The following is a 16,092-nucleotide window of genomic DNA, read 5'->3' as shown; positions in this document are numbered from 1 at the left end:
GTAGAGAAAATCGACGATAAAGTTCGCAACTTTTGCTCGCTGATTAAAAAAAGCCTTGCCTGTACCGGAAGTAGCGTGACGTCACAGGAGCTAGTATTCCTCACAATTCCCCATTGTTTACAATGGAGCGAGAGAGATTCGGACCGAGAAAGTGATGATTACCCCATTAATTTGAGCGAGGATGAAAGATTCGTAGATGAGGAACGTTACAGTGAAGGACTTGAGAGACAGTGATGGACGTATCTTTTTTCGCTCTGACCGTAACTTAGGTACAAGCTGGCTCATTGGATTCCACACTCTCCTTTTTTTTATTGTGGATCACGGATTTGTATTTTAAACCACCTCGGATACTATATCCTCTTGAAAATGAGAGTCGAGAACGCGAAATGGACATTCAGTGCCTTTTATCTCCACGACAATACATCGGCGAAATGCTTTAGCTACGAGCTAACGTGATAGCATCGTGCTTTAATTGCATATAGAAACAAAAAAATAAACCCCTGACTGGAAGGATAGATAGAAAATCAACAATACTATTAAACCGTGGACATGTAAATACATGGTTAATGCTTTCCAGGCTGGCGAAGGTTAACAATGCTGTGCTAACGACGCGAAGCTAACTTAGCAACTTAGCAACGGGACCTCACAGAGCTATGCTAAAAACATTAGCTCTCCACCTACGCCAGCCAGCCCTCATCTACTCATCAACACCCGTGCTCACCTGCGTTCCAGCGATCGGCAGAAGGACGAAGGACTTCACCCGATGCGTTTGGCGGCCCGGAGACGTAGGAAGTCAAGGTGAGGTCGGCGGCTAGCGCGGCTAGCGCGGCTAGCGCGGCTAGCGCGGCTAGCGCGGCTAGGGCGGCTAGCGCTCCAACAAAGTCCTCCTGGTTGTGTTGCTGTAGTCCGCTGCTAATACACCGATCCCACCTACAACTGTCTTCTTTGCAGCCTTCATTGTTCATTAAACAAATTGCAAAAGATGTCCAGAATACTGTGGAATTATGAAATGAAAACAGAGCTTTTTGTATAGGATTCTACGGGTACCATAACTTCCGTTACTTTGACTTCGTCACGCGCATACGTCATCATACCGCGACGTTTCAGCCGGATATTTCCCGGGAAGTTTTAAAAGTCACTTTATAAGTTAACCCGGCCGTATTGGCATGTGTTGCAATGTTAAGATTTCATCATTGATATATAAACTATCAGACTGCGTGGTCGGTAGTAGTAGGTTTCAGTAGGCCTTTAACTGCATATAGAAACAAAATACGTAAATAAATCCCTGACAGGACGGATAGACAGAAGATCAACAATACTATTAAACCATGGACATTTAAATACACGGTTAATGCTTTCCAGCCTGGCGAAGCTTAACAATGCTGTTGCTAACGACGCCATTGAAGCTAACTTAGCAACCGGACCTCACAGAGCTATGCTAAAAACATTAGCTATCCACCTACGCCAGCCAGCCCTCATCTGCTCATCAACACCCGTGCTCACCTGCGTTCCAGCGATCGACGATGCGACGAAGGACTTCACCCGATCACAGATGCGGTCGGCGAGACGGAGGAAGTTAAGGTGAGTTCGGCGGCTAGCGCGTCTGCTATCCATCTCTGTCCTCCTGGCTGTGTTGCTGTAGTCCACCGCTAATACACCGATCCCACCTACAACTTTCTTCTTTGCAGTCTCCATTGTTCATTAAACAAATTGCAAAAGATTCACCAACACAGATGTCCAGAATACTGTGGAATTTTTAAATGAAAACAAAGCTTTTTTGTATTGTATTCAATGGGGTACCAATACTTCTATCAACCGTTTACGTCACGCGCATACGTCATCATATCTAGACGTTTTCAACCGGAAGTGTGGCGGGAAATTTAAAATTGCACTTTATAAGTTAACCCGGCCGTATTGGCATGTGTTGCAATGTTAAGATTTCATCATTGATATATAAACTATCAGACTGCGTGGTCGGTAGTAGTGGGTTTCAGTAGGCCTTTAATAAAAGAAACATACATGTATAAGGATTTGCCACATGATATTGTCACGTGATTGCCTATACATTTGATTAGTAAATGTTTAATTTACCTACACTGTAAAAAAAAAAACAATCTGTGGATTTTGCATAAAAAAAAATGGCACAATTTTACCAAAATATTTACGGTACATTGGTCACACTGTATTTTACTGTAAAATTCTGGTGATTGAGCTGCCAGTTTTGGGTTTTTTTTGCATAAAAAATATGTTTGCTGTTTTCACAGTGTATTACTGTAAATAATTATGGTAGGATTCTGAAGACTGAGTTGAAGACTGAGTTGTTTTGTTTTGTTTTTTAAAGTGTACAATTTGATGGATAACTTGCTTTGAAATCATATGTTAAGCAGATATTTATGAATGTTTTACCCCAAAATGTTTTCGAATGTATGATAATATAATATCTGTTTTATTATTAGATGGATAAAGTTTAAAAGATATATAACTGCATGCAATACATGTTTTTTTTCTTTCAAAATATAAAAAGAAAGAAAGATAAAGGACTTTATTGATGCATATTATTTCCAGGCTTTTCGCAGCCCTATCAAAATGACGTGGCGGGCCTTGAGTTTGACACCTATGTCTTAACTGGACTTACGAGACTTCCAAAAGTTGTGCGGTGACACACTGCTTAAGTGTTACCAAAACCCTTTTGCGACTCATTCCCCATTCAGGACATGTGCAAAATGGCCACAGAAGCCATCAACTCAGGACAGACCAGTGTGAAAGCAGAGCTGAGAAGAACTGCCAATACTCGTAAGTAACTTTTCAGAGCTTAACAATTACACTTTGCACCATCCAAAGTAACCATAATACCATTTAAGATACCCATTTAAGTTTTGACAGCAGGGAAAATTGTAGTTAGAAGACAATCTTTGTGTCTACTCCCAGCTGCTACTCGTATGATAGCCAACGCTCTGAGCCACGACTCGCCACCAACCACCCCAGCCCGTCGACCCGACAACCGCCTCTCAGTCACTGTGTCCAACGTGCCAGCAAACAAGAATAGCAAAGCAGGTAAACACCAAGGTACTGTTCACGTGTTTCCCACACCGTTTCATTGGTTTGACCCATCACCTTTGTTCCTCAGTTGTAAGTCAGCCAGCAGACGAAGGGAACGAGTTGGCAGCCGCGAAGCACCGGCGTGTGACCGCAGAGATGGAAGGCAAGTACATCATCAACATGCCCAAAGGCACCACGGCACGCACACGCCGCATCCTGGCTCAACAGGCCAAGAAAGGTAGGCCTGAACCAGTAGGCTGGGCGTCTCGTGGAATGATGCTGAATGCGGCTATTCAACTAATCAATACTAAAAGTAGTACTCACCAACTCTTCTCTTCTAAAAGTCCAACCAAAATGTTGGCATGCTATCCATCACTTTTCTGTTGCTCACACCCCACTAACCACTCTCACATCCTGTAATGGTTTAAAATTGTAGCTTCACATAATTAGGTACACTTGCACTATCCAATATGACAGCTGTCTTAACTTTGTATGATGTTCAGGAATGTGAAATTTCCACGGAAACACGGATATCCGCATTTTTAAACATTAATTTTCATGTCAAAATGTCACTTCCGCGTTTTTTAAAAATAAAATATCAATAAAAATGGGATCTAAACAAAATTTGTTGAACGCTCGCCTCAGCCGCAGATAGTCGCTGTTCCTCTTTTCCTAAACGCCGCGCTGAGTTGCAGGACAGAGCGATGATCAGGAGCACTGAAACAAACCAGCTAGTTGGCTAATCATCTAGCTAGCTGACTTGTTGTCGCCTCCATTCGCTCTCCGTGCCTCAATGTTGACGGCTGTCCACTTTGCTGCCAATCATATTTGGATGATAACAATCAGAATACTGTTAGTTCCGAACCAGATTTATAAGTAGCCAGCGAGAAGGTTTATTTTTGACGTGACGGATTGTAAACAGAGGTCGCAATATCGGAAGTATATTACCCTAGGGGGCGTGGCTACAGGATAGAGTAGCCAAATGGGAAATGTTTTCTGAAGTCTTTGTATGCGTGTTATAGAATTTTACAATTTTCAAACCTCTTAAAGGCCTACTGAAACCCACTACTACCGACCACGCAGTCTGATAGTTTATGTATCAATGATGAAATCTTAACATTGCAACACATGCCAATACGGCCGGGTTAACTTATAAAGTACAATTTTAAATTTCCCGCGAAACTTCCGGTTGAAAACGTCTATGTATGATGACGAATGCGCGTGACGTCAATGGTTGAAACGGAAGTATTGGTACCCCATTGGATCCAATACAAAAAGCTCTGATTTCATCGCAAAATTCCACAGTATTCTGGACATCTGTGTTGGTGAATCTTTTGCAATTTGTTTAATGAACAATGAAGGCTGGAAAGAAGAAAGCTGTATGTGGGATCGGTGTATTAGCGGCGGACTACAGCAACACAACCAGGAGGACTTTGAGATGGATAGCAGACGCACTATCCGATGCTAGCCGCCGACCGCATCTATGACCGGGTGAAGTCCTTCGTCGCTCCGTCGGTCGCTGGAACGCAGGTGAGCACGGGTGTTGATGAGCAGATGAGGGCTGACGTAGGTGGAGCGCTAATGTTTTCATCATAGCTCTGACGAGGTCCCGTAGCTAAGTTAGCTTCAATGGCGTTGTTAGCAACAGCATTGTTAAGCTTCGCCAGGCTGTAAAGCATTAACCGTGTAGTTACATGTCCATGGTTTAATAGTATTGTTGATTTTCTGTATATCCTTCCAGTCAGGGGTTTATTTCTTTTGTTTCTATCTGCATTTAAGCCCGATGCTATCACGTTAGCTCCGTGAGGTCCCGTAGCTAAGTTAGCTCCAATGGCGTCGTTAGCAACAGCATCGTTAAGCTACGCCTGGCTGGAAAGCATTAACCGTGTAGTTACATGTCCATGGTTTAATAGTATTGTTGATTTTCTGTCTATCCTTCCAGTCAGGGGTTTATTTCTTTTGTTTCTATCTGCATTTAAGCCCGATGCTATCACGTTAGCTCCGTAGTTAAAGAGCTTCGCCGATGTATTGTCGTGGAGATAAAAGTCACTGTGAATGTCCATTTCGCGTTCTCGACTCTCATTTTCAAGAGGATATAGTATCTGAGGTGGTTTAAAATACAAATCCGTGATCCACAATAGAAAAAGGATAAAGTGTGGAATCCAATGAACCCTTGTACCTAAGTTAACGTCAGAGCGAAAAAAGATACGTCCTGCACTGCACTCTAGTCCTTCACTCTCATGTTCCTCCTCCACGAATCTTTCATCCTCGCTCAAATTAATGGGGTAATCGTCGCTTTATCGGTCCGAATCGATCTCGCTGCATTGTAAAAAAATGGGGAAATGTGAGGAGCCCTTCAACCTGTGACGTCACGCTATTTCCGGTACAGGCAAGTCTTTTTTATCAGCGACCGAAACTTTATCGTCGATGTTCTCTACTTAATCCTTTCAGCAAAAATATGGCAATATCGCGAAATGATCAAGTATGACACATAGAATGGATCTGCTATCCCTGTTTAAATAAATAAAAATTCATTTCAGTAGGCCTTCAAGGCCCAAGCTGTTTGTTTACATGCTTTTTTTTATTTCTCTTTGCTATTTGGGCTTCTTGGACCCTAATTAGAATAAAAACTAAGAATCGGCTTTTGATATGATGTACTTTGTCCATAAGTACACAAACGTGTACTTCATGTTTAGTGACATGCTAATTCTTATTTTTACACTTTTTTTTTTCCAAATTCCATTGTTTGTTATACTTGTCTGACACCACCAGATTGCAGTATAAGTGTCCACATAAGACCCCAACTCAGTAGTGTACACAATTTTGGAAATAAGAGCTAAAAGGTGCTGTCCACGCATGTGGCCACTAAGCCTTTAGAGGTTTTAGATAATGTTAGTAAATTATCTAGTAAAAATTGTTTAAAACAAATCTGTGGTACATTACATGAGACATGTAAGTGTCAAAAAGACAGCCAAAAGAAGTTGGCAGATGAGAATAAATCTAATGGGAAATTATAGTGTAGAAATGTACCCAATTGCAAGAAATGTAGTCTTGATTTAGAAAATGTTCTATCGGGGTTTGCGTCGCTGTACTTCGTGCCGATAGAAGGCCTGATTATCTACTGCGGTGCTTCTTAAATATTTTTTGTCATGATCCCCCCCAGGGACCGATATTTTTCTCTGAATTTAATTACTATTGAGAACTTCATAATATGTATCTATTTATCTGTACAATTCACTGTGTGGTTTACATTCATCTTCTTTATTTATTTTTTTGCCTCGATTAGCTATGCAGTGCTGTATACGCTTAGCCTTTTCACTAGTAGCACATGTGCTACTAAATGACAAAAATTTGTAGCACAAAAAAATAGGAGGAAATTGAAATGTCTTAAATATCCCAATTTTATTATGAACACTCAAACAAGGTACACATGTACACGCATACATATAAACACATTGCCATAATAATGCCTACTGTTAGGCTCAATTAAACACAGAGAACATTCCTAAACTGTGCTAGCACTGTCGCTAACAATAGTGTAGGGCTGGGGGATATGGACCTAAACTAATATCCCGGTATAGTTTGGCCCATAAACTAACCCATAAATGCAACTATCCGTTGACGTAACTATATACCTCCACCATGCTTTGATTTTGAATGTTTGGGACTGATGGAGATCCCAAATACACAAAAACAAGTACCAACAAGTACAGTGGTGGGCCGTGCGTTTCCCACCTAGGCCTTCAGTGATGTCCGACTTCAAGGATTACCTCTCAAAATACCATAATTGATGTCACCACATGACCATTGCTGGAGAAATACTATACAGAAACACATTTACGCCCTACTGAGCATTGAATCACCTCAACAGTGTACAAAACGGGTTATTTTCTGGCGCATTTAAAAATCAATAAACCCGCATCAGCAATTAAAACATATCTTATGCGGTACTGTCAAAATTAAAATTGCAAAAAACATATTAAACACGAAAAAATAATGAAATCAAATATTTGAACTCACAATTTGTACAACCCACTCGAGCTTCCAGGGTTGGCCGACATGGTCTCACAAGATGTAGTTTCTCTTTAAATATCCTTCTTGAAAATGGCCTTGCAAATATATGTGTTGTCTTGTCTAATCATAAAAGATGCAGACGAGGCGTGTGGGCTCACTTCTTAAAGTTTACTCCACAGCGTGCTCGTCAATAATAATAATAATACCTGGGATTTATATAGCGCTTTTCTAAGTACCCAAAGTCGCTTTACATGTTAAAAACCCATCATTCATTTACACCTGGTGGTGGTAAGCTACTTTCGTAGCCACAGCTGCCCTGGGGTAGACTGACGGATAACATCCAGCTGCCGGCATGGCAACATTCAACAACCTAAATGTGGCTGCTGTGCATGCTCTTCACTACTGTGGCATGCTGGGTAATGGAGTTATCCTGTTAAGTGTTTCCCACACATTCATTTATTTGTGGCGGCCCGCCACGAAATAATTAAGGCCGCCACAAATAGATTTTTTATTTTTTTTTTTTTTTTTTTTTTTTTGTCCAGCTTCTCAAGCAAATCATATAGTTGATGTAGATGCCCATATTGGCTGTTCAGATTTACTTTACAAAAGAGAAGTGTAGGATCAAGATTTTTGGAGCTCTTTGTTCAGTGGATCAGATGTTTGATGAAGCTCTGTGTCTATCTACCACCACTACTGTTTTCTGTTTATTTGTTACTGACTGTGGCAGGACACCTCTGCCTCTGTTTCACTTTATGTTGCTGGTAAATAATGTGGTTGTAGCAGTAGGCTAAAGTTAAATTATTTAGTATGCACTAATTAAAGGGGCAGAGCTTTAAGAGACATTTTAGCTTTTATATTTTTATAAGGTATATTTTTTGTAAGAACCACAATTAATAAATATATTTCAGTGAATAACTTATTGTTCAAATCTGTATAAAAAAATATGTACATAAAGCGTTGTAATTATATTGTAAAATGGATGGATGGACGTTTAAAACAAAATTGTTATTATTAATTAGTAAGTATACATTTTTTTAGCCTTTTTAGAGAAAATCATATCATTGTAGTAAATTATGCAAATTATTCGATGATGTCATGGTGACCACGCCCATAGCCACGCCCCCACCGCCACAGGTATCTTGGCAGTTTATGGGAAACACTTCTGTTACCTAGCTCATAACATCACTATGTATATCTGCCACCTAATCAACGTTTTTGTTTTCCTTCTTTGTGGGTCAACACATGTTAAGCTAGCTAGGCGAACACACATCTACAACGCTAAATATATTCTGTATTCTGTGGTGTACCTCAGGGATCAATACTAGGACCAACATTATTCAATCTCTATATACTGTATATCAGTGGTCCCCAACCTTTTTGTAGCTGGGGACCGGTCAACGCTTGAAAATTTGTCCCACGGACCGGGGGGGGGGGGGGAGTTTTTTATTATTTTTTTTTATTTATTTTATTTTTTTCATAAAGAAATACAATCATGTGTGCTTACGGACTGTATCCCTGCAGACTGTATTGATCTATATTGATCTATAATGCATATATTGTGTTTTTTATGTTGATTTAATTAAAAAAAAATATATATATATATATATATTTATTTTTTTTTAAATTACATTTCTTGCGCGGCCCGGTGGTTGGGTACCACTGCTGTATATGACATTTGTAAACTTACAAAAGATTTAAAGTTAGTATTATTTGCGGATGATACAACAGCGTTTTGTTCAGGAGAGAACACACAGAAGCTAATACAAATAATAACAGAAGAAATTAACAAATTAAAAAGATGTTTTGACAAAAACAGACTATCTTTGAATCTCAGTAAAACTGAAATAATGATATTTGGTAACAGCAGAAGAGAAAGTCAAACACAAATACAAACAGACGGAATAGACATTGAAAGAGTAAATGAAACCAAATTTCTAAGGATATAATGATTGATGATAAATTGAACTGGAAATCTCATGTAAAAAATATAAAACATAAAGTAGCAAGAAACACGTCAATAATGAATAAAGCAAAACATGTTCTAGACCAAAAATCACTTCATATTCTCTACTGCTCGCTGGTGTTACATATCTGAGTTATTCTGTAGAAATATGGGGAAATAACTACAAAAGTGCACTTCATTCATTAACGGTGTTACAAAAAAGATCAGTTAGATTAATACATAATGTTGGATATAGAGAACATACAAACCCTTTATTTATTGAATCAAAAATACTGAAATTCCACAACATAGTGAATTTGCAAACAGTTAAAATTATACACAAAGCAAACTATAACCTGCTACCCAAGAATATACAACAATTCTTCTCAACAAAAGAGGAGAAATATAATCTTAGGGAAAAATGTAATTCAAAACATTTGTATGCACGAACAACACCTAAGACTTTCAATATATCAGTATGTGGAATTAAATGATGGAATGGATTAAGCAAAGCAATCAAACAATGTACTAATATGATCCACTTCAAGAAACTCTTCAAATTTAAAGTATTTACAAAGTACAAAGAAGAAGAACCATGATAAACATTCTGAATTTATTTCATCCATCCATTCATTTTCAAAATAATCTTACTCATCTCATCATATGAAATGTAACTTACTTCACCGAGTATTATTTATTTATTTTTATTGTGATTACTTAAGGAGTATATTGTGAATAAATTGAAAACAGGAAGTGAACAAAAGCTTTAGCAACTGTAATGTAAAAGAGAAGGGGTAGGATTAAATAAAGCTCTGCTTCTTCCCACTCCTTTTCGAACATGTTGAAAAGAGAAACTGGAAATTGTGATGTATCATGTTGTATGCTTGCATGTTCCATATAAACTCAAACTCAACACTTTCTGCTAAGTTGCAACTTGTGATTGGATGCTCACTTTGGTGAGTATCCAATCACAGTCTCGTTAACATCAGGCTACCTATCAATCAATCAATCAAAGTTTATTAATATAGCCCTAAATCACGAGTGTCTCAAAAGGGCTGCACAAGCTCAGGGCTCAGATCCCACCTAGATAGGCTACTGTCAACAACTTGTGAGCTGATTGGCTATCACAACTGTCTATCAACAGTATGTCCCTGTTTACTTACAGTGCACGGACGCCCACATTGTTGGTTCTGAAGGCAGAATTCAGGCAGATTTGGTACAGCATGGCAACATAAGCTAGCTGAATTCTGATTGGATACAAACTAAAAGTAAAAACAACAGCACTGGAAGGAGCATAATATGACATGAAGAGAATATGAATACTTTTACATATTTAGGGAGATGGATGGATGGATGGATATAAAAAAAAAAAAAATGTATCTTTAATTATGATCATGATTTCTGGTTATGTTAGGCCAGTAGAGAAGGCCTTGCTGGCCCTGACGGCACACCACTGAACAAGTAACAAAAGTTGGTTTCGCATAATAGGATCCGAACTTAAGAGGTGTTTTGAGATCAGAAAAAAGAAAAAGCCTTGAAAATAACATTAGAATAGTCCAGGGGTCGGCAACCCGCGGCTCCGGAGCCGCATGCGGCTCCTTGACCACTCTGATGCGGCTCAGCTACATGCATGCCGACCCCCTCGATTTTCCCAGGAGACTTATGGATGTCAGTGTCTCTCATAGACTACTCCCAGGAAAAAATAATCCTATTAACACTCTAATTACTATATAAAGGGCGTGCCCTAATTGCACTGAAGTAATTGTCCTCTATTGCATTTACTTACAGCGTGCCAGGCCAGCCACATGTTGCATATTGTTATTACTTGCTCACACAGGAGACAGCAAAGCATACTTACTCATCAGCCACACAGCTTACACTGACGGTAGCCGTATCAAATAACTTTAACATTGTTACGTTACAAATATGCGCCACACTGTGAACCCACACCAAAAAAGAATGAAAAACACATTTCTGGAGAACATCCCACTGTAACACAACATAAACACAACACAACCATTACCCAGAATCCCATGCAGTCCTAACTCTTCCGGTCTACATTATACACCCCGCTACCACCAAATCCCCCCACACATCAACCCCCCCCCCCTCTTCGTGGTTGGTTGAGCGGAAGAGTTAGGGCTGCATGGGATTCTGGGTATTGGTACCGTCAGTGTAAGATGTGTGGCCGCTGAGTTAGTAGCCTTGCTGTCTCTTACGTGAGCAAGCTAAAGCTGCATCCCACTTGTGGCCGAGCAGGTACACTGATTGGGCAGACTGTAGAGGGCGCCAAATGCAGTGTCATCACACTCTGATATTCGGGAGTCTCCCGGGAAAAATGAGAGTGTTGGCAAGTGTGACGCAAGCGACATTCATCCAAAACTCGCGGGCTGCACTAACATCAAATTCCCACATTAAAGTGCGTGCCGGTGCGTGTGTCTGAGACCCCTGGTTAACATAGCACAAAGCATGTAAGCTTTGTATGCGGTGTTTTTCATTTTAAATTTTAAAAACATTTTTGTGGCTCCCATTACTTTCTTTAATGTGTGAAACTTGCCAAAATGGCTCTTTGAGTGGTAAAGGTTGCCGACCCCTGGAATAGTCAAATATAATCCAGCACAGGGGTTAGTGCATGTGCCTCACAATTCGAAGGTCCTGGGTTCGATCTTTCTGTGTGAAGTTTGCATGTTCTCCCCGTGACTAAGTGGGTTCCCTCCGGGTACTCAGGCTTTCTCCCACCTCCAAAGACATGCACCTGCGGATAGGTTGATTGGCAGCACTAAATAGGCCCTAGTGTGTGAATGTGAGTGTGGATGTTGCCTGTCTGTGTTGGCCCTGTGATGAGGTGGTAACTTGTCCAGGGTGTACACCGCCTTCCGCCCGAATGCAGCTGGGATAGGCTTCAGCACCCCCCGCGACCCCGAAAGGGACAAGCGGTAGAAATGGATGGATGGATGGAAATATAATCTCCTATCTTCTTAAAAATAACATTTAGCTGTGCTCAATTCTTCAGCTAACAAAATACGAAAGAACAAAATGTGAAATAAAGTTCCGTAGTTTAAGAGGACGTGTTTAAACGTCAGCAACATGAAAATAATTTACCTTTAACAATAATGTTTTTATAGGCAAACATTATTTAAGGACATAAACAAAGATGTTAGCCAGGAACACCAACCTGTCAACTGATTCATGATGCTGTGTGACAGGCTATGTTCTGAAAATTACTTTTAAAAAGTCATTAAATAGTTCCTTCTTACTTTACCAAAAGAGTAATTAAATTAGTCTCTAATAAATATAATTATTCACTAGGGCAGTGTTTTTCAACCTTTTTTGAGCCAAGGCACATTTTTTGCGTTGAAAAAATGCGGAGGCACACCACCAGCAGAAATTATTGAAAAACGAAACTCAGTTGACAGTAAAAAGTCGTTGTCGCAATTGTTGGATATGACTTTAAAGCATAACCAAGCATGCATCAATATAGCTCTTGTCTCAAAGTAGGTCTACTGTCACCACCTGTCACATCACACCCTGACTTATTTGGACTTTTTTTGCTGTTTTCCTGTGTGTAGTGTTTTAGTTCTTGTCTTGCGCTCCTATTTTAATGGCTTTTTCTCTTTTTTTGGTATTTTCCTGTAGCAGTTTTATGTCTTCCCTTGAGCGATATTTCCTGCATCTACTTTGTTTTAGCAATGAATAATATTTCAGTTGTAGTTATCCTTCTTTGTGGGGACATTGTTGATTGTCATGTCATGTTCGGATGTACTTTGTGGACGCCGTCTTTGCTCCACAGTAAGTCTTTGCTGTCGTCCAGCATTCTGTTTTTGTTTACTTTGTAGCCAGTTCAGTTTTAGTTTCGTTCTGCATAGCCATCCCTAAGCTTCAATGCCTTTTCTTAGGGGCACTCACCTTTTGTTTATTTTTGGTTTAAGCATTAGATACCTTTTTATCTGCTTGATGCCTCCCGCTGTTTCCGACATCTACAAAGCAATTAGCTACCGGCTGCCACCTACTGATATGGAATTATCAGTATTACACGGTTACTCTGCCGAGCTCTAGACAGCACACTCAACAACAACACATCATTTGCAGACTATAATTACTGGTTTGCAAAAAATATTTTAACCCAAATAGGGGAAATTAGATACTCTCCCACGGCACACCAGATTGTATCTCACGGCACACTAGTGTGCCGCGGCACAGTGGTTGAAAAACACTGTACTAGGGAAAGTAATTAATGCATTACTTTAAAACAATTCTAATATCTGGCCTAATGCAGTTGAAATAAGTTTAACGCAGAGTGTATTTATATATGTGTTCCTTCAAAGACGTGCCTGTAGCCTAGCCACCTGCGCAGTGGCTTTGTGGTTAGAGTATCCGCCCTAAGATCGGCAGGTAGTGAGTTCAAACCCCAGCCGAGTCATACCAAAGACTGTAAAAATGGGAGCCTACCTCCCTGCTTGGCACTCAGCATCATGCCACTCAGCATCAAAGGTTGGAATTGGGGGTTAAATCACCAAAAATGATTCCCGGGCGCGGCCACCGCTGCTGCTCATTGCTCCCCTCACCTCCCAAGGGGTGATCAAGGGGATGGGTCAAATGCAGAGAATAATTTTGCCACTCCTAGTGTGTGTGTGTGACAATCATTGGTACTTTAACTTTACTTCTGCTTAATAAATAGATTGATTGTGCTTCCCTGGCTGTATGTCCTTGTCAACAAACACGGTATTATTGGAATGGCAAGTTTGTCACTTTAATCATTGATTTGTTGTTCAATATTCCCTCCGATCCCTCGTAGTTACCAGCGCGCAGTGCAGTTTGTGTCGAGTTTTAAGGTGGTGAAAAAAACATTGTCTTTTACTGACCGGTTCCTCCAAATGAGACTTGGTTTCTTGCGTCTTAAAAGACTGAGTGTATGAGCTAGTGGTTCCAGCCCTGCTCCTCTGTGCGCATGGCGCAGGAGGGAGGCGCACACAGTTTTCAGCGTGCACAGAGTGATCAGTGACACTTCCGCGTCAATCACTTGTCAATTTCATTATGGTTTAAGTTTATTTCAAACATGCTATACAGATGGGCGAACATTTTATTCTAGTAAGATCAAATTTGGATGGATTTATTTCAGGAGCAAAATGCTAAATAAAGGGTTAAAATCAGTATTGCACGTGTGCTACTGGGTTTTTTTTCAATACTCGCACAACATATTTTTAGTCTCAAATGCAACTAAATGCTACTACTAAATACCAAAATGGTCGCATTGTACAGCCCTGCTCTGTACACCTGTTCCTGTGTACTTGCTACTTCTACTTGGTAGAACAGCAAGCCTTTTGATTAGATTTAGCACTGCTGCCACCGAGCTTCAGGCTTGTGTATTGTTCTGGCATTAATACTAGAGTTTAGAGTAGACACAAATAATAAAAATCTCCCTTGCTGCTCACGAACCACTATTTGAGAAACACTGATCCTGTGCGATGCATCACGTTATATTCTGATTGAGTGCTTTGGCTCTGGGGTGACCCTTAAAAGTATTTGACTTTTTCCCCCCTTGGACTCTTGTAGCGATACCTTTTATAGTTTTTTCACTACCACCCATCTTTTCTTATCATTTGTCTGCATTAACACTTCGTATGACTCGGAGTGATTCTTTCCAGAGGTGTGATATTAGTGTTGAATTATCTCCCTCCAAGTCCAAATTTCAAACATCATCCAAAGGTGAAACTTTCAGATAATTCCAGGCAACGGACACACTAAGCCACAGGTGTCAAACTCAAGGCCCGGGGGCCAGATGTGGCTCGCCACTTCATTTTATTTGGCCTGGAAGTAATATTTATCAATAAAATACTGTAACTTTTCTTACTAGATGTATTCTTTCTTTCTATTTTGAGAGAAAAAAAATACATGTACTCCATGTAATCGCAAATTATGTTAAATTATTGTCTAATTATGCAAAAATATATTATTAAACATTCAAACCATTTTTAAATAGAAATAAATACTAATAATAATTATTTCAAAGCAAGTTATCCATCAAATTGTGCAATGTAAAAGTAGCAATAGATTTCAGGGTAAAATTGTGAAATTTACTGTGGTTTTTACAGCATTTTTCTCAAAATGAAAAAAACAGTACTTTTTTTTACTGTAATAAACTGTGGTGTTGTTTTGGCATTTACAGTAATACAGCGAAAAATCTACATTTGTTGATTTGCGGTAAAAAAAAAAAAAAAAAAACTGGCAGATCAGGTGCCAAAATGTTACTGTAAAATTGCTTTTTTTTAAAAAAATTTATAGTAAAAAAGCTCATGTAAATTTTACAGTAAAATTCTGGCAACCAAAGCTGCCTATTTTTTTTTTTGCCATAAAACAGCAGTACATTCTTTCCATTTACAGTAATACACACTACATTTTGAGGTGAAATTATTGCAACTTACCATATTTTTTTGAGATTTTAGTTTCTAAAAAATCTACTAATAAAATGCATTTAACACAAACTGTAATAATAGTAATCACTGTTAGAAGTGGCCCTCTGGGGCCAAACATAACTGCGATGTGGCCCTCAGTGAAAACGACTTTGACACCTCTGCACTAAGCTAACAGGCGTGATATCATTGTAGGCAGGATAACGGGATTGGCTGTCTGTTTCTTATGCTAATATTAGTCAATACTATCAGCATCCCTAAAGTGACCACACTGATGCTGTTGTCATGTAAAAAAACAAAAACAAACAACAACTCTGTTTTTATGCATTTTTCAATGAAGGTGGTCTCATGTAAACAGCCCCTTTAATAACTGTTGCAGAGTGCACTAGTAGAAATGATGACTAGTCATTTTTGAGAGTTGCTACTAGGGTTGCACAGTATACCGGTACTAGTATAGTATTGCAGTACTAATAAATAAAAAATGATACTGTACTATGTTTGAAAAATACCGGTTCCCAACGTCGTGACAATGCTGGTTTTACGAGCTGAGGAGCATGTTCGGCAGCGCGCGCACACGGAGTACTTACAAGCAGACACAGTGTGTAGACAGAAACGGGAGAATGGACGCTTTTTGGCTTAAAAAGTAAAGATAAAGGTGAAGTTATAACACTGAAACGCCCTCAGGAA

At 39.6% G+C, this 16,092-nt stretch overlaps 1 protein-coding gene across 4 annotated transcripts in view; it reads left to right on the top strand.

Moving 5' to 3' along the window:
- Window positions 1-16,092, top strand: part of lg10h19orf47 (linkage group 10 C19orf47 homolog) — a 35,075-nt gene that overhangs the window by 15,404 nt on the left and 3,579 nt on the right. Inside the window, exons 4-6 of one of the 4 annotated variants that reach the window (XM_062060240.1) lie at window positions 2,712-2,793; window positions 2,929-3,066; window positions 3,128-3,277. In XM_062060240.1, the coding sequence (XP_061916224.1) occupies window positions 2,712-2,793; window positions 2,929-3,066; window positions 3,128-3,277 (370 nt within the window). The remainder of the gene's footprint in view (window positions 1-2,711; window positions 2,794-2,928; window positions 3,067-3,127; window positions 3,278-16,092) is intronic. The other 3 variants (XM_062060243.1, XM_062060242.1, XM_062060244.1) reach the window with 3 other exon arrangements.

The sequence above is a fragment of the Entelurus aequoreus genome, linkage group LG10, assembly GCF_033978785.1.
Source record: "Entelurus aequoreus isolate RoL-2023_Sb linkage group LG10, RoL_Eaeq_v1.1, whole genome shotgun sequence".
NCBI lineage: Eukaryota > Metazoa > Chordata > Actinopteri > Syngnathiformes > Syngnathidae > Entelurus > Entelurus aequoreus.
The sequence above is the reverse complement of the archived record's forward strand: the minus strand, read 5'-3'. Positions and strand labels throughout refer to the sequence as shown.